The 25,690-nt window shown below is 40.8% G+C and overlaps 1 protein-coding gene across 1 annotated transcript in view; it reads right to left on the bottom strand.

Annotated features, from left to right (window-relative positions):
- The window catches only part of USP7 (ubiquitin specific peptidase 7), a 104,762-nt gene extending 83,481 nt beyond the window's left edge, over positions 1-21,281 (bottom strand). The window contains exon 1 of the mRNA XM_032786069.2: positions 20,408-21,281. Coding sequence (XP_032641960.1) covers positions 20,408-20,483 — 76 coding nt within the window. The 5' untranslated portion in view covers positions 20,484-21,281. The remainder of the gene's footprint in view (positions 1-20,407) is intronic.
- Positions 21,282-25,690: the final 4,409 nt, after the last annotated feature.

Below are 25,690 nucleotides of genomic sequence, written 5' to 3'. Positions count from 1 at the left end.
TTACAGTATAAACCGTTAAGCCTTGTTCACACAAGGAAAGAGTACCATAAGAATGACATAGTGAACATCTAAGATCCTTTTTTACTCAAGTCCCAATCACAAATTTTGCAACTTTGCTGGAAAACTGTCTTGTCCACACTAGCACTTAAACACCAAACATCGCCCACTGACCGTCAGCAACAGATCAATTTCCTAACACACAAAACTCAAGGACAACAATGCATGTTTCAAAGGCCAATACTGAAGTTAGAAAACTCTAAAACTAGTTTTATGATGAAAGACAACCTAGAGATAATAGATTTTCAGGAAAACCCAAAATCTCTGAAGTCTGTTTTTTTATACTCACTGTACAGATGATGTTCAGGCATTTATTTCAATCCTGAATCTGCATTACTTTAAAGTGGAAAAAAAACAGAGTTGCTGCAGAATTTCTGTTTCTGGAACAGACAATTGTAACAAGAGATGTAAAAAGTTATTTGATACCAAAAAGCCCCAATTTATTTATTTATTTTTGGAGAGGGAATTTTACACTATCAAAGTCATGTCCAAATTTACCCTAGATTACATGACCAAAATTCTCACTGTTGACTTTACTGGATGTTTAATCTACCTAACTGAGGGCAGACTTGGGCTCTAAATGTACATAATGGTCTTTTTCCCCCCCAGATGAGATCTATTTTTCTCATAGACAATACATTTGTCCAAAAAAAGAGTAAATGTTTAAACAAATCAGTGATCATCTTCTGCTCGAGCATAAGTTGTGGCCACGCTGTTAAACAGTGTTTCTCAAACTTCTGAAAGCTTAGACCTGCTTCAGGAATATGAAACCAATCACACACACACACACACACAGTCTCACTCACACACATACACCTCTCCCATCATCTCACCTTGATGTTCAGGAAGGACTGTCCAATGATTAGGTCACTAATCTGGAATTTGGGACACCCAGGCTCAACTCCCTGCTCTGCCACTGATTTTCTGTGTTACCTGGGGCAAATCACTTTAGCCACTGTGCCTCATCATATGTCCAACAGGGATAATAGACCTTTCTCCACCTCACAGGGTGTTGTGAAGTTAAATACATTAAAGATTGCGAGGCACTCAGACAACACTGTGGTAATGGTGCGCTCTCTCTCTCTCTCTCTCTATATATTGTGATAGACCCAGGCCAGTTGGGTACAGCAGAATAGCAGAAGGCAGATATACTGGCCACTGGATTAACAGTTTTCTGTTCCCTGACTGACCAGAGCAGGGCCTGCTCCAGGCTAACGAGAACACCTGACTCTGATTAATCTGCAAAGAGACAGGTGAGGCCATTCAGTTAATGTGACCACCTGACTCTAATTAAGGCCCTGCTGATACTATAAAAAGGGCTCCCTCCAGTCAGACAAGGGAAAGCAAGGTTGGCTGAAGGGCTGGTTAATGAAGACACCCTCAAACCACTGTTAAGGGAGCCCTAAGGTAAGGGTGAAGAAGGGAGAAGCAGGAGAGCTGTGGGGAAGTGGCCCAGGGAAATGTAGCAACTCTGGCAGTGAAAGGTTGGCTGCCAACAACTGCTACCATTAGGGTCCCTGGGCCGGAACCCGGAGTAGAGGGTGGGCCCGGGTTCCCCCCAACCCACCACTACAGGAACATCTCCTGGGAGGGGAAGTCAGGCTCCTGTCAGGACAGGAGGCTGAACAGAGACTGTGGGAGTTCTCTCAGCAACCTCCTTGCAGGCCTATGATGAAAAGGGCTCAGTAGACTGTAACCCTGGCCCTAGAGAGAGAAGGGCTACATGGAGGGTCACAGTGAGCTACTGAGGCTAGCATACACCGCCTAGAAGCGAAGGACCCACGGGAGCAAGGTCAGAGCTCTGCCACAATATATGTATCTCCATCCAAGATCTTAATCTACCGCCATGCCACTAAAAGCTATGCAGTGTAGTTGCTCTTTGTCGGCTGGAGAGAGCTCTCCCGCCAACAAAATAAATCCACCCTCAATGAGAGGTGGTGGCTTTGACAGCAGGAGAGCTCTCCAGCTGGCAAAGCACTGTCCATACTGACACTTTTCATTTGGTGGGTTGTTTTTGTTTTGGTGGGGAGGAGGGGGAGCCACACCCCTGAACGACAAAAGTTTTACCAACAAAAGTACAGTGTAGACAAAGCCTAACCTTTTGCTCTTTGAAAACTGCTAGTATGGAGCTCCATAATATTGTATTCCCCTCTTCTTTCTGCCATGGTTTGATGAACAGTGAAATAGTTTGCATTTAAAGGTTCATCATTGGCATTGGAGTTAGCACCCACTGAAGTGAACAGGTCTGTTCGCAGCTCACAACTGCGGCTCTCTCCAAACTCAGGCAGATTTCTCTGGATTGGTTACATTTGCTTCACACTTTGAAAGTTTTCTTTGCAACTGTAACAGCTAAAGGCTTTTTTTTGTTTTAGTAAATGAAAGCTGAGACTCTGGAGTATAATTGAGAGGTCTATCCATCCATCCAGTTAGTCTGGAGCCATACATCCCACATTTTGAAAGACACTCGGTTAAAGACATTTACTTCTATTAGGATTTTATAAACAGGCTGAAAACAAATGTTCTTGGCCCAATAATATAAGTAAAATGACTCCTGTAGCATAACTGTACCAATTATTGACAACCACATTTAGAGCACAGCTGATGTGATTATGAAGAAAGGAATGGTGAGTTGAGTCATCTTATCAACTGATTTTGTAATCCTGAACTGAAAGCTGAAGCTTCATCTATGTAGCACAGAAGCTCACTACAGCGACAGAAGGGGTTTTTCCACACCTGATTAGATATAGCTAGGTCAGCAGAAGAATTCTGTCCACCTAGCTACTGCCAAGTGAGGACTTGGAAAACCTAACTGTGGCACAGGGCATGAAATTTTTCACAGCCCAGAACAAATTAGTTAGGTTGACCTAAGTTTGAGGTGTAAACCAGGCTTTACTCTTACATACATTGTATGCCAAGGCCTTTCAACAATCTATTAATATAGATATCCAGGGGAACTGCTCTTTTTGAAGCAAGTTATTGCTTTCTTGTAACTCCCAGTTAATGACCAAGTCCTAATTAATACAATATACTAAATACCTGAAAAACTTTATTAAGGAAGGCAGAATCAGACTGATTAATCATTTTTATATGGAAACATTATATAGAGTACACACTGCAATCTGATCAGACATCCTGACAAAACTAACTAGTAAATACACATAGGTATGTATCAGTGTCTGCACAGGAGGCTTTTGATAAACAGACTAAAAACTTATCAGACATGTAGGAAAGAGGCAAAAAAAGGAGGATTCCTGGTTTTAAACAGTCCTGGACTTCCTATAAATCCTATAATATAAAGGATGCTAACAATGAAAGAAAACATTAGTGTAAGAGGAATTTAACACTTTATACTCAAACTAACGGAGAACCAGAATCTATGTAGCTACATTAATTTCCCTCCCACATCAAGAAAAAAATCCCTACTGAGAAGCATCTAAGATGTATGGAATGTATATGCAGCCAGTCTCATCAGCCTCAGGCTCCCACACCTAGTGCTACTCCCAACCACAGGATTTGTGTGTTTCACCCTTCCATCTTCTGCCCTTGTGACAATTTTCTTCCAGCTGAGAATCCCACTGAAAGCAAAAGCACTTTGTCACAGATTATGCCAATAATAGTTAAATAGCAGGCAATGCTAAAACAACAAACAGATCTGTTAACTAATCCTGACATAGGGTCTGATCCAATTTTTACAAACTTTGCTTCCAAGATTAGTAATCTTGAAGTTATCCTTGTCCTTGGATTGCAAGGAAAAGATCATTTGAATTCTGAGTTTTGCAAGGATACAGGCAAGCTTGGAATTTAAAGTCCACTTTAAAGTCATTTTCAAAGAATCAGCTACATGTGTGCAAAGTAAAATTCAGTGATTTTGATGTTTAAAGGAACTGTGTGTTCCTGAAGCATTTTCCTCTCTAAGGATCTCTGTACCTAGGGACCGTTCAAATTAAGTGACACACCAATTGCTAAATAATAGCAATGCCTACACTGTATTAACTATGTTAAAGTTACGTACTTCTTTAGAAGGAATCCTTCTGCAATGTCCCCCTGAACAAACAATCAACATTTACAAAATACAGTGGATGTACATGCTCAAAAGTAATGTACAAAAAATTAATATGTTTTAAGATTAAACAGACCATGAATCTTGCAAGAGGATTTTGTTGGACATCCATTAGGTTTTTTTGGTATAGTAAAGATAACATAGCAACAGACATACCGCACAAAAACCCAGAAGAAAAAAAGAGGTCTGTCTTTTTCTGACCTCCAAGTGAGGAGCAGGAATTTAAAGTACTGGAGAAACACATACTTTAAAAACAAAACAAAATCCACAAACAAAAACAAGAGCATTCATTCTAAGTAAAAGGCTTTAATTGGAAAAAAAGAAAAAAAAAGTTCTACACCTTGATCTGAACACTAAACGAGTTTGGCTCAAACAGATCTCTACTGACAAATCCCACTGCCACCAATACTATTTCCCAGTTTTCACTAGTGAGAATCTCAGCCTATATAGCTTCATCATCTCTGTGGAGCACTAATTTTAGGAAGGAGGCAGGCACAGGGCATCACAGACAGTAATGCCCTCTCTGAGGTATCTAGGTCCTAGTTCATTTAAGTAACTTGTAGATTAAAAAATGGATTTCGAGCTCTGCTCTGAAATACATGGGGAATCAGTGCAGTTCATGAAATGCATATGTGATGTGTTGTATATATCAGACTTTTTTTTGTTAACGAGGTATGTATGGTAAGGGTTTAAGCCTTTTTGCAGTGGTTACATTCAATTCAAGGCAGCATGAGTTAAAACTAATCAATCTGAGGAGGACAAAACTGAGAATTCCAAGCCATGATGATCCACCTCTAAGAGAAATAAGTAAGGCATCCCGGGCAAGCAAAAGGTGGCATTTTTCACTAGTGTGTCAAAATGCATGGTAATGATACTGTGACGGTTAAGAGAAAACAAAGCAGTGAGTGATTAAATAATCGGTTTATCCAAAAAAGATTAAAACGTATATAAATACCATATAAACATAATATCCACTGAGAATAACTTTTGTTAACAGCCATCATTTTACAAATAATTTTTAATCAAGTGAATGTTTTTAATGGGAACCAAATGTTTTCAAAACTTCTGATTATAATATTGCATTAAAAACTGTAACCTGTGCCACAGACACAAGTTACTGGATTTACATGTCCCCTCAAAAACATAATTTATGAATAGCATATAAAATCAACAGCTTTCTTACGCATTCCCCAAAAAACAGCTTAAAAATATTTAAGCGGCAGCTAATTTTCCATGACGAAATGGATTTCTATGGTGTAAATGAGCCCTACATTAATTCAACAGTTATATTTGCTCTTAAAACTTTTCTTATACAAAGATTAACTATAACTGACACATCAAAGAGCACAAATGTATATCTATTCTCAACAGTAATATCTTCATACAGTTATGGCTATTTCTGCTGTGGACCAGTCCTTTGCTTTGCTGATTAATGTAGCTGACGCATATTAGTATCCATTCCTAGGTTTGCTAAAAGGAAGAATGACAATTAATAGCTATTAGGTCAAATAATCTCTGGCTAATATTTAGATCAAGCCACATAAAATAAATGATCTGCTTACTGGCTATTTGCACCTTATGAAAGTACTGAGCCAATTTTCAATTCTACCATCTGGTCTTAGAATATGATACTGTTTAAAAAAAAAAAGCACCATAAAGTCCACGTTTAAAATACATGTTGAGATTTCTCTCACACACACACAAATCTTCCAGTGTGCCAGGACTGAATGTAATTTAAAAAGTTAACCTGCTTCATCAATGGCCTCTTAGACACTGTGTATTCTAAGATATTTCATAAACCAGTGGATTTTTTTTTTTAAACTAAAATCTATTAAGATAGACACATGGTTTAGCTGACAGAATAAAGTTCTAGCATGCAACACAATCAAGTTTGAAAGTGACCTTGGGATTTTAGTCACTATGCCTGTGAATATTGAGAATATCAAAAAAAAAAGCTAATTTCGACACCCAGATGTAAAAGAAGGGAATATCTAGATTAAAATTAGGGATAATGACTCCAGATTAAAAATATTTACATAAAAACAAACTGAAGTACCTACACTTAGTATTAGAGTGACCAGACTGTCCTGATATTTGCTTGTTTGTCCTGCGTCCTGACCAATGTTCGGTTGGGACACTGGACAAACAAGGAATTTTGCCCTCAGCACTGGCGCACAGGCTATATTTGGATACCGCTGAGTCCTGCTGCAAAAAGGAACTGAAATGGGAAATAAAGATTTCAAGAGGCTGATCTGTTTCAGGATTTGTTTTACAGAAATGGTGTACATTCAAACAGCATTCAATTATATATTTTTTTAATGTTAGGACAGTTTCATTGATTCAGCGTGTAGCTGAAATTTTGTTAGATGGCCGATCCCTAATGCATTTCTTGGAACTAGGTCAACAGGGCCACAAGTATATTTTTTTTTGCTAGACATACCTCCTAAGACTCAAAGTTCTACTCCTTTCCTAAGATGCTGTAGAGTCTATTTTATTTATTTAAATATGTTACAAACTGAAAGAATAATGAAAATGCCATGGGTTCATATATTAATTACAGGAAAAGATACATAATACTAACATAACCGGGCCACTTAGACAAGACTGTCTACCCCTGCCAGGGACTGCATTCATGATAATACCTCATGGTTCATGGTACCAACAGCTGGGATCACACTATAAATTTACATTGGCATAATTACGTCGCTCGTGGGTGTGAAAAATCCATACCCCTGAACAACACAGTATATTGACCTAAGCCATAGTGTTATGTCAAGAGGTATACTGTAGACAGTGCTATGTCAAGGGGTGGGCTTCTCCACAGCTGGAGGTGGATTAACTATGTCGATGGGGGGAAAAAAAAAATCTCCCATCGGCATAGCAGTGTTTTCACTCAAACGCTATACCATCACCACTTCAGCGTTTTAAGTTTAGACCTGCCCAAAGGCTACTGAGAGGTCTTAAAGAACTAGTATGGATATTATCTACCATCAAGAGAAGATCAGGGACCAAAGAGGCCAGAGCAACGTCTGTAGTGTACCCAGGACTGAAAGAGCGCCTGGAAATTTAAGGTTCCACATATTTCTATAGCTGTTTCAACATAACTTTCCAAACAATCTCCGCCCCCTCTTCCTCCCCCATCCCACGAATGTCACAATGCTGAGCAATAAATTGTGATATTATCAATATCAAGAGATGGTTTCTTGAATATGGGTCCAACATCTGTTCATTAGCGGAATGCCAAAACGTTGCCCTCTCTTAAGGGAGGCACTGAGTCTCTCTACCAATGAGAGAAGGGGGGTGAAGCAATATCTTTTACTGGACCAACTTTTATCAATGAGAAACACAAGCTTTCAAGCTTATACAGAGCTCTTCTTCAGGTCTGGGAAACATAGGCTTTGTCTACATCATGTAGTTTTTAACGACATGGCTGTGCCACTAGCCATGCTGCTAAAAGGTGTGCAGTGTAGCTGCTATTTGTCCGCAGGAGACAGTTATCCTGCCAACAAAACACTCCCAAAGCACGAGCGGCAACACCTTTGTTGCGGGGAAGAGCGCTCCTGCCGACAAAGCACTGCTCACCCCGGCACTTTTTGTTGGTAAAACTTTTGTCATTTGTGGGGGTGTTTTTTTAACACCCCTGAATGACAGAAGTTTTGCCAACAATATTCCAGTGCAGACAAAGCCATAGTCCAAGGGTTGGCAACGTTCCAGAAGTGGTGTGTCGAGTCTTCATTTATTCACTCTAATTTAAGGTTTTGCGTGCCAGTAATACATTTTAATGTTTTTAGAAGGTCTCTTTCTCTAAGTCTATAATATAAAACTAAACTATAGTTGTTTGTAAAGTAAATAAGGTTTTTAAAATTTTTAAGAAGCTTCATTTAAAATTAAATTAAAATCTAGAGCCCCCCAGATCGGTGGCCAGGACCGAGGCAGCATGAGTGCCACCGAAAATCAGCTTGCATGCCACATTTGGCACACATGCCATAGGTTGCCTACCCCTGCCACAGTCAGAAAGTCACAGCTAAATACAAAGTAGAAAAGAATAGGAGTACTTGTGGCACCTTAGAGACTAACAAATGTACTACAACATAAGCTTTCGTGGGCTACAGCTCAATTCATCGGATGCACGTAGTGGAAAATACAGAAGGAATGCCCCTCTGCCATGTATATTGGCCAAACTGGACAGTAACTACGTAAAAGAATAAACGGACACAAATCAGACATCAAGAATAACAACATTCAAAAACCAGTTGGAGAACACTTCAACCTCCTTGACACTCGATTACAGACCTAAAAGTCGCAATATTACAATAAAAAAACTTCAAAAACAGACTCCAAGAGACTACTGAATTGGAATTAATTTGCAAATTGGACACCATTAAATTAGGTCTGAATAAAGACTGGGAGTGGATGGGCCATTATACAAAGTAAAACTATTTCCCCGTGCTTATTCCCCCACCCCACAGTGCCTTATATCTCCTTGTCAAGTGCTGGAAATGAGCCATTTTCATTACCACTACAAACAGTTATTTTTCTCTCCTGCTGACAACAGCTCACCTTAACTGATCACTCTCCTTATAATGTGTATGGTAATACCCATTGTTTCATGTTGTGTGTGTGTGTATGTATATATATCTTCCTTCTGTATTTTCCACTACATGCATCCGATGAAGTGAGCTGTAGCCCACGAAAGCTTATGCTACAATAAATGTGTTAGTCTCTAAGGTGCCACAAGTACTCCTATTCTTTTTGCAGATACAGACTAACATGGCTACTACTCTGAAAAGTGGAAAAGGTTGCTTAGCATAAGTAGTTAACTCATACTTCAAGGAACCAATCAAAGTGAAGTGACCAGTTAACAACTCATCCTGAATGGTGTTCTGAAATATGTGTTAACTACATATACTAAACAAATCTGTTCCACCTTGTATTTAGCTGTGGCACTCTACATTTCCTAGACCCCAAGAAGAACTTTGTGTAAACTCGAAAGCTTGTGTTTCTCACTGACAGAAGTTGGTGCAATAAAGGATATCACCCTGACTCTAAAATCCTGAAATCGACCGTCTGAAATGGGCCTCTCTCATTACCACTTCAAAAGTTATTTTTCCTCCATGGGTATCCTGCTATTAATTGAACTTTCTCATCAGACTGACCTCACACTTAGTAAGGCAACTCCCATCCTTTCATGTATTTATATCTGCTCCTGTATTTTCCACTCCATGCATCTGATGAAGTGGGTTCTAGCCCATGAAACCTTATGCCCAAATAAATGTGTTAGTCTCTAAGGTGCCAAAAGGACTCCTCGTTGTTTTTACTACATAGTCTCTATCAATAACTGATCACATCTCTCCACTAAGCTTCAACAATAAGGAGGTCATGACTAACTCATGGGGTGCAAGCCAAAGCCCAATAACTTCCAGAGTCTGGATGAGTAAAATGGGTTGAAACATGAACAGAATATACAATTTATTTAAAAAGACACCAGGTAAATGCATATATTCAAATCTGACAGTAATCTTTCAAAAGTTAAAAAGGCAACAGTTGTGATGGTGAGAGGAATATCTTTACACTTATAACTTACTGAAGCTGTAAATTTGAAAATGTACAAATTTTACCAAATATTCTATGTTAACTTTTTATTTTTAGAATATGCTTCTGCATCAAATAGTTCCAGTTTTTGGCTTTGTACAGATTAGTTCATCTGTCCTTTCCCATTTTTAATTTCCAGTTAGCATGTTTTTTGAAACATCTGCTTATGGTTACTACCTGCCTGGGAATATACATTCTTGATATTTGTCCTTGATTTAGACAGCCAGGCATTGTTCTAGTTTGTTTTTGGGACCAAGGATGGAAAACCAAGAAGCTGAAAGCCAGAATGAAGCATGAATCTGAGGAACAATAATCAAGATGGGAAGAGGAGAGGCCTGAGCAAGGAGAAACAGAAGACAAACAGTGAAATATCATTATTCCAATTGTTCCCAACAGATATAAATAAAAAGGGAGGAAAATGCACCATTTGCTGCTATCACCACAATATTATTTGGGGGGGGGGGGGGGGAGACAAATATTTTTGCTCTAATGCATTCTTTGAATAAAACACCAGTTCAATACACGTGGTAGTGGCTAATTATCTGATGCTTCACAGAAATATGAAGATACCTCATGTCACTAACCAATTACACAATATTATGCACAATATACGGAACAAGAAGTGAAAAATCCATCCCAACCCCTGAAGGGAGTTAGCTTACACCTTGAAGCACAATATCTGACAACTCTTACCTCAGTTTGCAGATGAATAAACAGCATCTCATGCAGCAGTTAAATCACCATACAATTGCTTCTTTTGGTGCATAATTATGCTTCAGAATCTAAGCTTTCATTAAAAAAAAAAACTCTAGATCTTATGACTGCTTTCAAATTGTGAAACAAATGTAAATCTGTGATGGCTCCCCGAGTCTGCAGACAGCCTGAATTAATACCTTAGAAGTGTGACTTGCACATTCACTATAGGGTTTTTAAGAGATGCTAGCAATATAAGTTGTAGTTGTGTCAGAAATATATTAATGTTACAAGCGATCCTAAGATTATAGTAACAATGAAACTGGGGGAGGGTTTCATTTTGGTTTCTTTACTTCAGTCAAGTATCAGAGGGGTAGCCGTGTTAGTCTGGATCTGTAAAAGCAGCAAAGAATCCTGTGGCACCTTATAGACTAACAGACGTTTTGGAGCATGAGCTTTCATGGGTGATGAAGTGGGTATTCACCCACGAAAGTTCACGCTCCAAAACGTCTGTTAGTCTATAAGGTGCCACAGGATTCTTTGCTGCTTTTACTTCAGTCAGGAACTCTTGCCATTTCTGTTATACAACAAGAAAATTATTTGTGCGTTTGAAAACATTGTATATAACCAGTTTCACTGTTTGCCTTGTACAACTGGTATTAGTTTCCCCTGTCAGTATGAGATTTCCAAACAGCAACAACTTAAAAAAAGGAAAATGTGTTTTACAAAACCGCAAAAATTGGTAGGGAAACTGAAAAACAGGTGTAGTAGCTGAAACTACTCTGAACTTATCTTTTGAAATTTCAACTAGATTCCAAGCCAACAGTATGGCTAACTCAGAAGTGTACCAAGAATAAACACTCTCATACTGTTAACTATTTTATTGCTAGCGATTCAGCAAAAATATCAACTCAATCACTTTATTACTTCACTGTTGCTGGATGAAGTGCCAGATATTAGCATGGGGTGTAGTAGGCCTGCCAGTTATCAAGATTTTAATGTCACCTCTATCCCCAACAAAAACGGGAAAAAGCGCAACATCCTTTCCCCAGTACCAAAGTCCTCAAATACTGCTATAAACAGAATGCCTTTCTAGGTTAACAGAATAACTGTTGTCCACTTGAATCTCAAAATCATCTGCCTTTTTGTAACAATCATGCACGATGGCACAAAAATCTGAAACAGACTGAAGATGAAATATTTGGGGTTAATATACAATAGAAAATAAAAAAAACCCCAAGGGATATTTTCCTAATTGTACTGGAGCAAAGAGCAGCCAAGGAAGACAGTTTGCAGGGGTCAGTGACCCATAACCTAGGTGTACAGTGCGGCATAAGATACAGGACCAGACTATGAATACTACTGCATGTCATAAAAATTATTGAGTCCTTCTAAAATGCAGCCAGTCTTTTTTTTTTTTTTAGCAGAGAGTTTTACAAAAACTCTACACAAACTTCATAAAATAACCCATTGATCTTGTATTATAGAAGAGTTTTAAAAAAGGGAAGAATCAGTTTTCCCTTTACCTTTTATAATTCTGTAAACACCTGTCAACACCTCTTAACTCACCTTCTCACTAGATTGACTAAATTATTAATATACTTAGCACTCATGTTTTGGAGCACTCCACTATGAAGCCCTCTTTAATCCAAGGAGCAGTCACAATATGATTTTGTTTCCTAACACTTGGGCCAAATCCAAAACCTATATAAATCAAGTGTACAATTCCTATTGACTTTAACGAACTTTGTATCAGATACATTCAGCCAGATAAATTCAGAAGATTTTCCCCAAAACCCCACTGTTATTTTCCTTTTTCATAAGGGGACCGTATCAAAATCTTTACCAAAATCCAAGTTACATCGACAGACTATTACTAATGTTGTTAAAAAAGACTCCAAAAGGGTTAGAAATGTTTTATATCCTTATCGTGAATCTGTGTTGATTTGACTACTCCCTCCCGTACCCTTCCCAAAGATATTTACCTAGGTGGTGTACTATATCATTAGATTCAGTTTCCCTGGGATCAGTATGACTCATTTTGTCTAATTCCCAGGACAACCCATGGCACTTCACGCAAAAATATAGAAATGAGATTAGGGATGTCCCAATCTTTAAGAATACACCCTTTTAAAGAATTCATCCTTGTGGTACATCTTGCAGAATCACTATTATGAGATCAAACTTAATTGTACAGCAATCAGAGTTATCGATGAAATGTCTACACTGACCTCTTATATTAGCCCTTGTCTATTTTCCTTTTCTCCTTAATGCTTCCTATGGTGTACTGGTGCAGGAACAAAAAAAACACACCACTATATTAGTGTATTTGAACCCATAATTTAAGAAAAGCCCAGTTTTGTCATGGAGAACCCTGCTCTTTTTCAACCTTTATCTTCCCTCCAATTTCTCCTTCCTACAACTAACTCACCACAGAAAATAAAGCACAGAGAAACAAACTAGTTATCACTGTAACAAGTACTAAATGATTGCTTCTTACAAGATGTTAATATCTTTTGTAGTAATTCTGAAGACCGTGTAAAACGCTGGCTATTGCAAAATGTGTCAGCTCACTCGCAAGGGTATATTGCACAAAGAGCACATTACTGTGATGTGCACGGCCTACAGTTTATTTCTGGGCACAACCCAATGTGTTGGTTTTGATGTACAAACTCCTAAGTAATTTGGGACCTAGCTACTTGAAAGACTGTTTCCTTCTCTCTTTGTGCCAGCAGCAGGAATTAGCTGAAGTGCCTGAAATCAGTCCCCTGGTTTAAACAGGAGGCTGCTGTCAACACACCACGAGGGGCCCTCCACCCTGGAACTCGTTTTGCCCCTTGGTCTGACAGAGTCTAAGACTTCAGACTTTCAAAGACACTGAAAGCCCTGTTTTCTTAGAAGTCAGAGAACAGTTGGGTTAGGAAGTGTGATTTTGTTTGTTTTTGTTTAATTCTCAATGATTAAACTTGTGAGGAATAATCTCTTCTAACAATCTTTGCATTTCTAATTTACATATGCCTAGAGTAACTATTAGGTGAATCTTTCAAAAGTCAATTAAATACACAAACTGAGATATGCTCTACACCGAGTACATACAGATCCAGTATAAAAATGTAAGAATTTACACATATATTCTAATCAGCCTTGAATTGGTTTTGTTCTGAAGTAGTTTCTGTGTAGGTGGTCCCAAACATTTACATTTTGTTTTGTACAATCTACAGCCATGGTATACATATGCTTATGTTTATGTACAGAACCCTATAAAACAGCCTTTAAAAGAAATTTGATATTAAGACCATTTTTAAAAGTGCTTTTATATTCTTAAAAACAACCAACACCTAAGCAGACACTGTATGATCAAAGTAATTGGAGAAACTGCCTTCCCCAGGCCTCAATATTCTTTTGCAACTTGTTTACAGAGTCCTAAAGTTTGTTACTTCTTTTGAAGCTGAACTTTTTCTAGTTCACCAAAACAGCTTTCAAAATAGGTAAGGCAATTTCAAACAGAAAAATGGCACAGATTCTCTTCACGGTCAACATTCTTCCTTAAGTTTGCAACTCATTTAAAACAGTCTATTTCCTCAAAGCTTCTGAAGTTGTATTGCTTGTTTTCTATATGAATTAGTTAACATAAAGGAATTTAGATGCAATACTTAAGGGTTAAATCTCAGCCTATTACAACAATGTACCAACAGCTGTATATTCTGTTGCAATTAAGTCCAACTTGCAAAACTAGTTTATACATTTACTTATTGATTCACTGGCTACTAGTAATACATTCAAACTACTGAAACTATTTCACCAATATATAAAGCCACAGAAGTAATCAGCAAAAAAGTTTTAAAAGCAAGCATATCTATTTAATAGCTTGACTTGCTGATCAACATGCCCTGACCCCTGCTCTCCTCCAAAACAACTTCCAGGAAAACAAACCCACCTCACTATAGAAGTTTATCAGTAACAGGATAGTAGTGTAGGTCTAGAGCAGATTGAAACTTTGGAAAAAAAAATTTTTTTTTAAAGAAACAAGTTTTCTAAGCGTTATTAATTTTGCATCCTGCAAATCATCAAGTACATTTTCAGCACTACACAAATATGTAAATAATACTTCTCAACTAAACAACAGTTAGATAACCATAACTTTAAAACTCCTTTGGGTTAGAATTATCAACATTTTCTTCATCCATATGCAGAATACAATACTTAAAAGTAAAGAATCATTAAAAATGGGCAACTAAAAACTGATTTAACAAACATTTAAGGAAATATGGACAAGTCACAAGCTCTAAACCCTGTATTTCCCTCATACACACCCCAAATCACTTACAAATATCCTATGATGTCATGCAACATGTACTGGCTTCTGGCAAAACTGGTTTAACTGCTGCAGTTTGGATGCACTACATAGATTTACTTTGTGATAAGTTTCCTGTAGCTATGAAACTGATTTAAGGAAGCCAGACTCAAAGACTATTTCCATTTCAAATATGTACATGGTTACAGTGCTTTTACACAGATAATTTCAGTTACATTAGGATAGTTTCCTAGTAACGATACGGAGATTTTATTCCTATTCTGGATATGGTGGATTCACACACGCTTAACTGGGAAGAGGGGATGGAAAAGGTAAATCTGAGTTTTTGAAAATGTCCTCCTTCACCCTTTAAAATCAAACTATTCACTTCTTTTAGCCTTCCATCTGCCTTCCCAGATTTTGCACATTTTATTTCTCTTCCCACAATGTCTTAGTTTTTCTCTTTTTCCTTCCCTGAAGGATTCCTGAATCCAGCTCTAACCCATTTTACTGCCCAGGTCCTGAGGTCATATATCCATCCTCTGGGAGAAGACCTTGGACATACTTCCCTCGGATGGCATGAAATGGTCATCTGTGAGTGATACCACACATATACTCCTTTCCCGGGGCCAAGTACATTGCCTCAAGAAAGGCCCTAAACATTGCTGTTGAGGGGAACAATGGACTAAGCTGGGTTCTTTACCGGATGCACTGCCATTAAGCCACCAAACTAATTTCACTTTATAGTCTGCTCCCTTCCATCATTTATATCTCATCTCATTCAACCATCCCCCATCTCAGAGAAAAACGTCAAAAGGGGTGGGGTGGGGGGGGACAGAACACCACTTGGATATGTAAGATACCCATGTTCGCAAGCTAAAATTTAATGTCCATAAACTCAGAGAAGTAGATCAAGTTTATAACCTGAGTTTATCACTACCAAGCTGGGAGTAGTCTGAAAGATAGTGGGGGAAGGGACACAAAAAAAGAGGGGAATCTTGAACTGACTCTTAAATTAATTAAAGGGCAGAGCTGATGAGCCTCAAAAACAGTTCCACCCAGTCCTCTCCATCCATAAAAATAATGGCATCATGTGGGATTCCAAAAGAAATTATTCTTGGGCTTCAACAGAGACAAGGGCCACCACACAGATTAAAAAATAATTCAATGACATTTTCACTATAATCTGTATTTCACAAAATATATTTTCTGATGTGGAATGAACACTACATTAAGTATCTATGTAGATATTCAATTGTGAGGAGTTGAGGTCACTCATGAGGTCAAAAAAGTTAAAGGGAGGTAAACATTAGAAAGATGTAAAAAAAATTAAATGTGATATAACTTTGAAAAAAGCAAGCTAAATCATGAGAAAAAACATAAGAAATACAGTTTATAAAAGAAACCTGCTAAGAAATACTGTAGAAATCAAGGTATGATAGTTATCATTGAAAGTTCATGTCTAACTTGCTGGTATAACACTGGGAAAAGTGAAATTTTAGGTTTCATATGCAGATGCAACTTCTTTTTTCCCTGCTCCTTCTCAATGACTTTGGTGTGAACTCACAGGGAATATTAGATTCAGTTTGGGGCGCTTCAACACAGACAAATATGAAAAAGTTAAGAGAAAAGCAACAAAAAATTACCAAGAAGTTAGAGAAATTGACATATTAGGAAAAATTAAAAGTGGTCAATTGGAACTGACTAAACAGGATTAAGGAGGGTACCATAATCTACAATTGTATAGAGGGTGTTAACACCAAAGAGAGAAATTTAATTTCTATGACATGCAAGAGTATAACTAGGGGTAAGGGGCAGAAATTAATAAAAGGAAATGTAAATTATATTAAGAACACCTTCCAGATCAATTAGACTGTGAAATAGTCTCTCAAGGGAAGTGGTGAAAGCACTGTATGGATTATAGATAAGCACCAAGTGCTTTGAGTATGCATAGATCTTAATACAATTTACCTTGGAAGCAAGTTATATAGGAGTTACATCAAGACCCCAGATTTTCCTTTGTTATATGATTTTACAAAACTTTCCTAGAATTTAGTATAGCAAGTCTCATTTGGAGTGCAACTGAAAAGCATAGTTTTTTTTTTAAATGACAAGCCAAGCTGCATATACTACACAAACACTATTTGCTGTCCTTACAATAGGTACACAGAAAAGGTCAACATTTACCGAACTGCATTATTTTTACCTTTCCATACAATTCCTATATTTAAAATGTATAACTCAGCAAGGAACTATATTGTATCACAATAAATAGCTAAAAATGTCAACCATCATATGCATCAAGAATGTGTATAATGAAGCCAACTCACAATACTACATTATTCTGTTCAATATAATATGGCAAATAAGTTAGACTGCATACCATATGGCCCCATAAATTCTTACTCCTTATCAAGGCCTGTTGCTGCCACTTCTATACTTGCTGACTAAATTATACCTCTTTCCTATCTAAAATGTAAAAAAGTCTTTTCTTAATATTTCTTTTTACAATCTGATCTTCCGGAATGTCTACTGTTTCTGATATTTACACTTTATGGTCTACAAGATGTTCAAGGAAGAGAACCAAGTCAACTGGATCACAAAAGCAAAGGAAAGAAACAGGGACAAGTATCCACAAAATGTCACATTCAACTGGCAGAACTTAATTCCACTGATTCAATAGTTTTGTTTATAATTCTGCTCATTTGAAACTGTCCTGTGTAGCTGCACAGCAAATAAGTGAGCAGGCTTCACGTAATTCAAAAGTCAAGATGTGCATGCTGTTTTCCATCATACATTCTTCACATACCTCCTAAATCTAATCTGATCTCTCAATGGAGAATGGCATTTAACATGCATAAAACAGTGTAAGATTTGAGAATTGTGTTTTATTAAATAATTTCTCAATTTCTAAAGACAATTTATCTCTCCTCAAGAAAGTATCTACATCCACATATTAGAAAGTTGAACACAGTTCTCTACTGTAAAATAAGGGAACACATAAGCAATTACACGTCTTTCATTCGAAAGGGAACAAGAGTCTAGACTAAATGATCTAGTGCACCTAAACTAATTTCTTGTGAAAATCAAACACTCCAAAAAGGTATAGAGTCCATCTAAACACATGCGTCTGACCAAGTGGGTATTCACCCACGAAAGCTTATGCTCCAATACATCTGTTAGTCTATAAGGTGCCACAGAACTCTTTGTTGCTTTTTATCTAAACTCTGTTAAGCTTTCCATTAGTGCAAATAAACTCTCAAATAGATTAGTATGTCCTATGATCACTCTGAACCATTAGTGTAAATTTTACCAGCCTATGAGGGCTTGAATAGATTTCTGGAATATTGCTGCACTGAGATCGAGCCCAGAAATCAGAGAACCATTAAGCACTGTCAATACTCTAAAGGACTAGAAATGAATACTGGAAGCAAGGCTGATAGCTGGAGGCTATGGCACATTCTCCTGGAAAACTCATTATACCCAAGACATTATGTTTATGCATACATACAAATAGGTGTGAACAAGTATTTTTTTTAAAACCAATTCACCTCATGTGTGTGTCTCTGGAGGTTACAATGAAAAAAATCTAATCTATGTATGGCAACTTGGGGACAGGTTTTGGGGTTCTTTTTAATAAATGCCAGTCATTGAAATAACACATGATGTGCTTCATCCATCACATTGTGCACTAAAGTCTTAGGTTTTAAAAAAGAAGGGTTTCACCGAATGTCCTTCTCATCGTGAAATATAGTGAGTAGTGACTATGACCACCTTTCAGCAAAATAGCTTTATTAATCATAGTACCAATCCATGATTGGTTGTAGAAAATTCTAAATTTGCTAAAACAATTGTTGCATATTTCACAACTAAATTGGCTGTTGATGGTGACTGTTCTTGTTGATTTGAATACCTGTATTCATAATGATTGAAACCTTTTAAGCAATATTGAGGTGAATTCATATTTTTGAACAACAAGGCAAAAGTCCATTAATATAAACAATACATAATAGTGGAGGGTAGTTATGGCTGGAATTCATTATTTGTTTCTGATTAGGTATTTACACATTTCCTACAGTAGAAACATGTCAGATTAAAAGAGTCATACCTTAGATTAAAAAAAAAGCCAAGATTAATAAAAAGTACAGCTGACTTTATCCCCAACAGAACCCTTGGAGGGTACTGGTTTGGGGTAAAGAGCAAGACTGGAAATGTAGTAACCTCCCCCTCCAAAACACTCTCCTGAGCAATGGCATGACTCTGCAGGATCAGGGTCCCATGAATACGTAAGAGCTACACATGGTCACAGAACCGCGTGCTAGGCCCCTTCCTGATGCATTTTCTGTAAATAAACCTCAGATCAGTGCCCCAATTAAAAATGGCGAGCTTCTCGCGTGGCAGGCTGTGTGCAGATACAATGGAAGGGCTGGAAGGCAAAACCCTGCCGCGCGGCTCTAGAGTCAACAACACAGAAGAAGGGGGCGGGCAGGCAGCTGCAGAAATACAGGGGCCGGATCCACTTGGGGGAAAACAGACCTGGGAGAGGCACTACTAAGGTCTACCTTGAGAAAGCAACCCGTAAAACCATCCATCGCTAGGCCCCCATGACCCACCGTTCATCGCTCACCTATTGGGAAAATAATCAACAGAGAAAAAAAACAAACCTTCCCACCGCCCGGCCCCATGCCTGCTCCAGCAGCACATTCAGGAGTCACAGCGGCAACGCTACTAGGAAACCCTCCCTTGCCTACCCTCCCATACACAGTTGAATTCCTTGAACCAGCCCCCTCCCCCCAAAATAATCCTTCTAGTCCTAGGAGTAAAGCTTCCACTTCAGGGTCACCCCCTTTCCACCCGAATCCCCAGCCCCTCCTCTGCAGACAGCGAACCCTACTATCTACACTGGAGAAGTCCTAACTCAGCCGAGGTTTTACTGGAGAGCCCACCTCCCCTATTTACTGGGCCCTTGGATCTCCACACGCTCCCACCCACACAGGGTGAGAGTGCTAAACATCCCTTCTCACTCAACAAAATCATTCTACCACTATTAAACCCCATTTCCAGAGCACAGACCAGCCCGGGTGTCACTGCAGCCCACCAAATCAAACCCTTCACTTCAGCCAGGAAAACCCTGTCCTCAGAAGAATGAACCCCCTTTTCGAGAGGCCCCGGTCCCCACCCCCAGCCATACGTCAGCCATGAACCCCCATCTCTCCTTCTTGAATTAAGATACTGGTTTAAGGGTCGCACCCTACAATCGGACCCCTCCAGTGTATCTCAGCCCCAGGCACACAGACGCTCGAGCCTTCTTAGCCATACTTTCCAAACCCTAAACTTTCCCCAATTCTCTCCTTCCCTAGAGAAATATGGACAACACCCCACCCCGCCAAGGGGAGCCCCTACTCCCAAGTCTCTCCCCGGCCCACCCCCAGGCCATGCCATCAGCACTACTCCATTCCCAGCGGCCCCGGGGGGCTGGGGTTGCTCCGGTTAGGGGGGTGTGTTGTGGGGAAGAAGAGGGGACCAGAGACGAGTAAGGGGGCGTGTTACGTAGGGAAGAAGCCTGGAGCGGACTGCTGGGAATCAGAGAGTTTGGAGCTGCACTGGGGGGGGGGCCCAGTACGTTAAGGGAATAGGGAACGAGTCAGGGTCTCCGGGCGCCTTCAGGGGAGCCAGGGCCGCTGGCGGTGCCTACTCCAGCCGCTCTTTACCTTCCATCTCCATGTCCTCGGGCTCGCTCAGCTGCTGCTCCCCGGGCTTCTGGTGCTGCTGCTGGTGGTGGTTCATGTCGGGCTGGGGCTGTGGCTCGGCGGCGGCCTGGGCCTTTCCTGCAGGGGGCTGCAGGCCTGTGTTGGGAGGGCAGGGGGCGGAGGGGCGGCAGGGCCTGGGTAGCGGCGGGGCCTGGGCACCAGCCTCAGGGGACTGCGGCTGGGCTCCGGCGGGCAGGGAGCGGGCGGCCGGAGGAGGCAGCGAGACGCGCACGTATTTGCTCGCTATTCGCCCAATCTCGGCGGCGGCACCCGGTCGGGGGAAAGGGGTGGGGAGGGGGGAACCGGCCGGGGGCGGCGGCTTCCTCGGGGGCCAGGAGATCAGGAGTTAGGGCCCGGCGCTTCCCCCTCCCCCGCCGGGTGTCCCTGCTGCGGTGAGAGTCGGGGAGGCGCCGCGAGCCCCCAGCTCCCCAGGAGGCCGCTCGCTCGAGGCTGGGGCCCTGCTCCCGGCCTGTAGGCCTCCCTGCTGCCTGCGCCCGGCTCGCTGCAGCTGCTGCTCCGCCGCTGCTGTCGCCGCCTCTGTCGGGAGCGTAGCAGGCGCCAGGGCTTCTCTCTGCCTCTCTGTCTCTCTCAAAATGGCGGCCACGGTAGCGCCGTGAAATGTCACATCCGCATGGGGGGCAGCGGCGCTCAGCCAGCCGGGGAGGGGGAGCAGCGCCCGGCCGCCACCGCCACAGGAGGCTGGAGCGGAGGGGAGGAGTTACAGGGGCCCCATCCGGATGGACGCGCTGCACCGCCCGTTTTCTCCCGGGGCCTCTGCCCGGGAGAGGCTGCTTTCAGCGGAGCCCTTTGCTAGGGACCTGCCTGCCGGTGAGCAGCCCCGCTCCTCCCAACAGCTACTGCCCGGCAGAGCCCGCTGCCCCCCCGCCCCTCCAGCAGCCTGCTGGCCTCTGCCCGGCACCCTTCTCCCAGCCAGGGCCTGCTTGGGGGAGACCCCGCTCCCGCCGAGGGCCTCTGCGAAGGCGCCCCCTTGCCGTGTAGACCAGCGGCTTGTGCCAGGGCTCTCGCCACTCGCCAGAATGCCTCCTTGGCAGGATCTCCTGGGATTGCCCTGGGGATATGCGGCTTCCTCCCAAGGCCTCTGCAAGGAGTCCCTCTGCTCCGCGGCCCTTGTGAGAGAGACCATCTCCCTGGTAGGCACGGCCCTCACTCTGGCATGGAGGAGGACAGGGCCCACCCAAGAAAGCTGCTCTATTAGATAGGGATAAATCTGGCTCTCCTCTCCCGTTTTGACTTTACCTTCCAGAGAAAGAAAGAGAGGGATTGCTGAGCAATTGTCCAAGGCTCCTGCCAAGCCCTGGCCAGCCCAGCTCTGGGGTACTGCGAAATAAGGGGTTAGTTCATTGTCTGCATAACTCTGGAAATAGCCACATGTTTTCCAAGTGTTTAAAAACATCCATAAGAGGCAGGTAAAGGGGTATGACTAGGAGTGACTGGTGGTATTAAATATCAGCTGGTAGCCGTTAGTCAGTATACACAAAAACAAGGAGTCCGATGGCACCTTAAAGACTAACAGATTTATTTGGGCATAAGCTTTTGTGAGTAAAAGGTCAACACTGGCCTCTCTTCATGTGTCAGTATATAATGGCTGCATCTGTGATTTTTCACTCCATGCATCTGAAGAAGTGGGTTTTTTACCCACGAAAGCTTATGCCCAAATAAATCTGTTAGTCTTTAAGGTGCCACCAGACTCCTTGTTGTTTTGGTGGTATTAAAGAGGGAAAGCTATGGGATGGTGAGATGAGAGATGCAGTTCTACAATCTATCCTAAGGAAAGCACTTAAATCACCTAAAGCTAGGTTTCCCAAAGAGCTAGAAAATCTACTCCAGGGAAGTTAACAATCTTGTACTGGCAGGGTGTGGTCTGTTCCACTTCAAATACCTATTATTTATTGTTCCAATTTATGAAATGATGAGTGAACCTAAACTATCTTTTGGGGGCAAATCCAACTCCTTTATCTGTGCTGTGGAGGGCCCCTTCTCAGCAGAACTGGAGTTTGCTGGCTGTGAGTGGTGATTTGGATTTAGAGGACTGTGAGGAGTTGTCCACCCATGGAACCCTGTCCTGTGCAGCAGCACTGCAGAGATAGCAAGAGGAAGGACAGGTGTGTGGGCTGGGTGTGAGAGGACCGGGATGGGGCCAGAAGAACTGCTTTTATGTATATATTTCCTTGCAGAGCAAAGAGGAGATGCCTGAGGGCCCACAGAAACTACTCCAGCCATTGAGCTGTACTAGCCTCTGTGGAGCAGCTCAACAACCATAAAATAGCTTGGAATGAGCGAAGGGATCCTCACCTTCCCCCATCCCACCTTACACAACCACGCCCTCTACATCTACTTGTTTAACTACATCAGAAACAGGAGGCCTGCCAAACAATCTGTGGGGCCACTGGATGATCATGGTGCTAAAGAAGCTCTCAGAGACTACAAAGCAGTTGCAGAGAAGCTAAATGAATTTTTTGCAATGGTCTGTACTGCAGAGGATGTGAGCGAGATTCCCCACCTGAGCCATTCTTTTTGGTGACATATTTGAGGAACTGTCCCAGATTGAGGTCTCCACAGAGGTGTTTTTTGAACAAATTGATAAACAGTAATACGTTACCAGGACCAGATGGTATTCATCCAAGAGCTCTGAAGGAACTCAGATACGAAATTTCAAAACTACTAACTGTGGCATGTAACTTATCACTTAAATCAGCTTCTGTGTCTGATGACTGCAGGATAGCTAATGTATTGATGATTTTAAAAAAAGACTCCAGAAGTGATCAGAGCAATTACAGGCCAATCAGCCTACCTTCACTAGGAGGAAAATTGGTTGAAACTATAGTAAATAACAGAATTATCAGACATATCAATGAATATGATATGTTGGGGATGCATCAACTCAATATTTGTAAAGGAAAATCATGCCTCACTAATTTATTAGAATTCTTTGAGAGAGTCAGCAAGCATGTGGACAAGGGTGATCTAGTTGATTTAGTATATGTGGACTTACAGAAAGCCTTTGTCATGGTCCTACACCAAGTGCTCTTAAGCAAAGTAAGTCACGGAATAAGACGGAAGATCCTCTCATGGATCAGTAACTGGTTAAAAGATAGTAAACAAAGGGTAGGAATAAATGGTTAGTTTTCAGCATGGAGAGAGGTAAATAGGGAGGTTCCCATGAGGATCTGTACTAGGACCAGTGCTGTTGAACATATTCATAAATGATCTGGAAAAGGAGGTGAACTGTGAGATGGCAAAATTTGAAGATGATGCAAAATTACTCAAAATACTTAAGTACAAAATTGATTGAGAAGAGTTATAAAGAGATGTCACAAAACTGGCCAACTGGGCAACAAAATGACAGATGAAATACAATGCTGATAAATGCAAAGGAATGCACACTGAAAAACTTAATCTCAACTATACACATAAAATGATGGGGTCTAACTTTTCTGTTATCACTCAAGAAACAGATTTTGGAGTTGTGGATAATTCTCTGAAAACATCCACTCAGGGTGCAGCAATAACCAAAAAAGCTAACCAAATGTTGGGAATCATAGTAAGACAGAAAATATCATAATGCCACTGTATAAATCCATGGTATGCCCACCATTTGAACAGTGCAAGTCACCTCATCTCAAAAAAAATATATTAGAATTGGAAAAGACACAGAGAAGGGAAACACAAATGATTAGAGGTATGGAACAACTTCCATATGAGGAGAGATTAGAAAGACTAGGACTGTTCATCTTAGAAAATATATGACTAATGAGGGATATGATAGTCTATAACATCTTCAGTGCTGTGGAGAAAGTGAATAGGGGAGTGTTATTTACCCCTTCACATCACACAAGAAGCAGGGTCACCCAATGAAAATAGGCAGCAGGTTTAAAACAAACAAAAGGAAGTACTTTTTCACACAATGCACAATCAACTTGTGGATGCCTGGGAGTGTTGTGAGCGCCAAAAATATAACTGAATTTAAAAAAGAATTAGATATGTTCATGGAGGATAGGTCCATTTATGGCTATTGGCTAAGATGGTCAGGGATGCAACTCCATGTTCTGGGTGTCCCTAACCCCTGACTGCCAGAAGCTAGGACTGGATGACAGGGGATGGATCACTTGATAATTGCCCTGTTCTGTTCTCTTTGAAGCATCTGGCAATGGCCACTGTTGAAACACAGGATACTGGGCTAGACTTACCATTGGTCTGACTCCGTATGGCCATTCTTACTCTACACCCAACTTTGCTCCTCTAGCTAGACTTGAGTTCAAGATTTGAGGTTTAGTGCTTCATACAGTTTTAAAACCAATAGTTAAACTATTTGCCAGTTGACTTTGTCCAGAAATAGATTCCAACTCTCCCTGTCACCCCTCCCTCTTACCCCAAAACATCAATTAAGAGAAAAAATATTCTCAGATTTATCAGACTATCTACTCAGGTGAAAGCATATCCTAAAGGTCTACAAATGTGCACTTGGGCTCACTGGAAGGAGTTCTAGGTGGGAGTCCCTTTATTGTTCCTTAGTGTTTTAATCTGTTCCCAACTTTAATAGTTTACAGAAAGTCCTTTCTTACTGCCACTCTTCCCCATCCCCACCTCTGCTCCCCAGAAACCAAAGATAACCTTTCTCAATGACTTCCAGTCCCACCTACCAAATCTTTCACTAGCACAGGTTTTTAACACCTTCATTCCTCCATCAGTGATTCCCAATACAAGACACACAATTTTCTTACACTCATGTGGTTGGATGGCTATTTGCTACTGCGTAATTTCTCAGTCACTGAGATCAGGGTAGTAGGCAAGGTCCAAAAGAAAGGAAAAACAACCCACCATAATACAAAGACAATCAACTTCTCATAATGTCACCCCTCTATCCCTTATTAAGGACACTGGTATTAAAAAATATCCCGTCACATATGTTTGCTTCTCTGGATTTGAGTTGTTTTAAGGTAACCACTGTTCTCAGAAGCTAAGCACTTGAACCAAAATGCCTTTCCTCCTCCTGCTAAGAAGTCTGGAGAGGACACCCACTTAATTTCTGAAAGTCATAGATGAAAAGGGGAGAGCTCAGAAAGCTGACATTTTACTGTGACATTTTACATTTTCATTAGATGTTACCATCTCTCATAGTTTTACGCAAGCAGAAGAAATGCAAAATAGACCTACAGAAAACTTTGTGGGAGATATGGGGCAAGGGGCAGGAATTTTCCTGTTAAATGGGAAGTGGCTACTCTA

Source organism: Chelonoidis abingdonii, chromosome 9 (assembly GCF_003597395.2).
Source record: "Chelonoidis abingdonii isolate Lonesome George chromosome 9, CheloAbing_2.0, whole genome shotgun sequence".
Classification (NCBI taxonomy): Eukaryota; Metazoa; Chordata; order Testudines; family Testudinidae; genus Chelonoidis; species Chelonoidis abingdonii.
The sequence above is the reverse complement of the archived record's forward strand: the minus strand, read 5'-3'. Positions and strand labels throughout refer to the sequence as shown.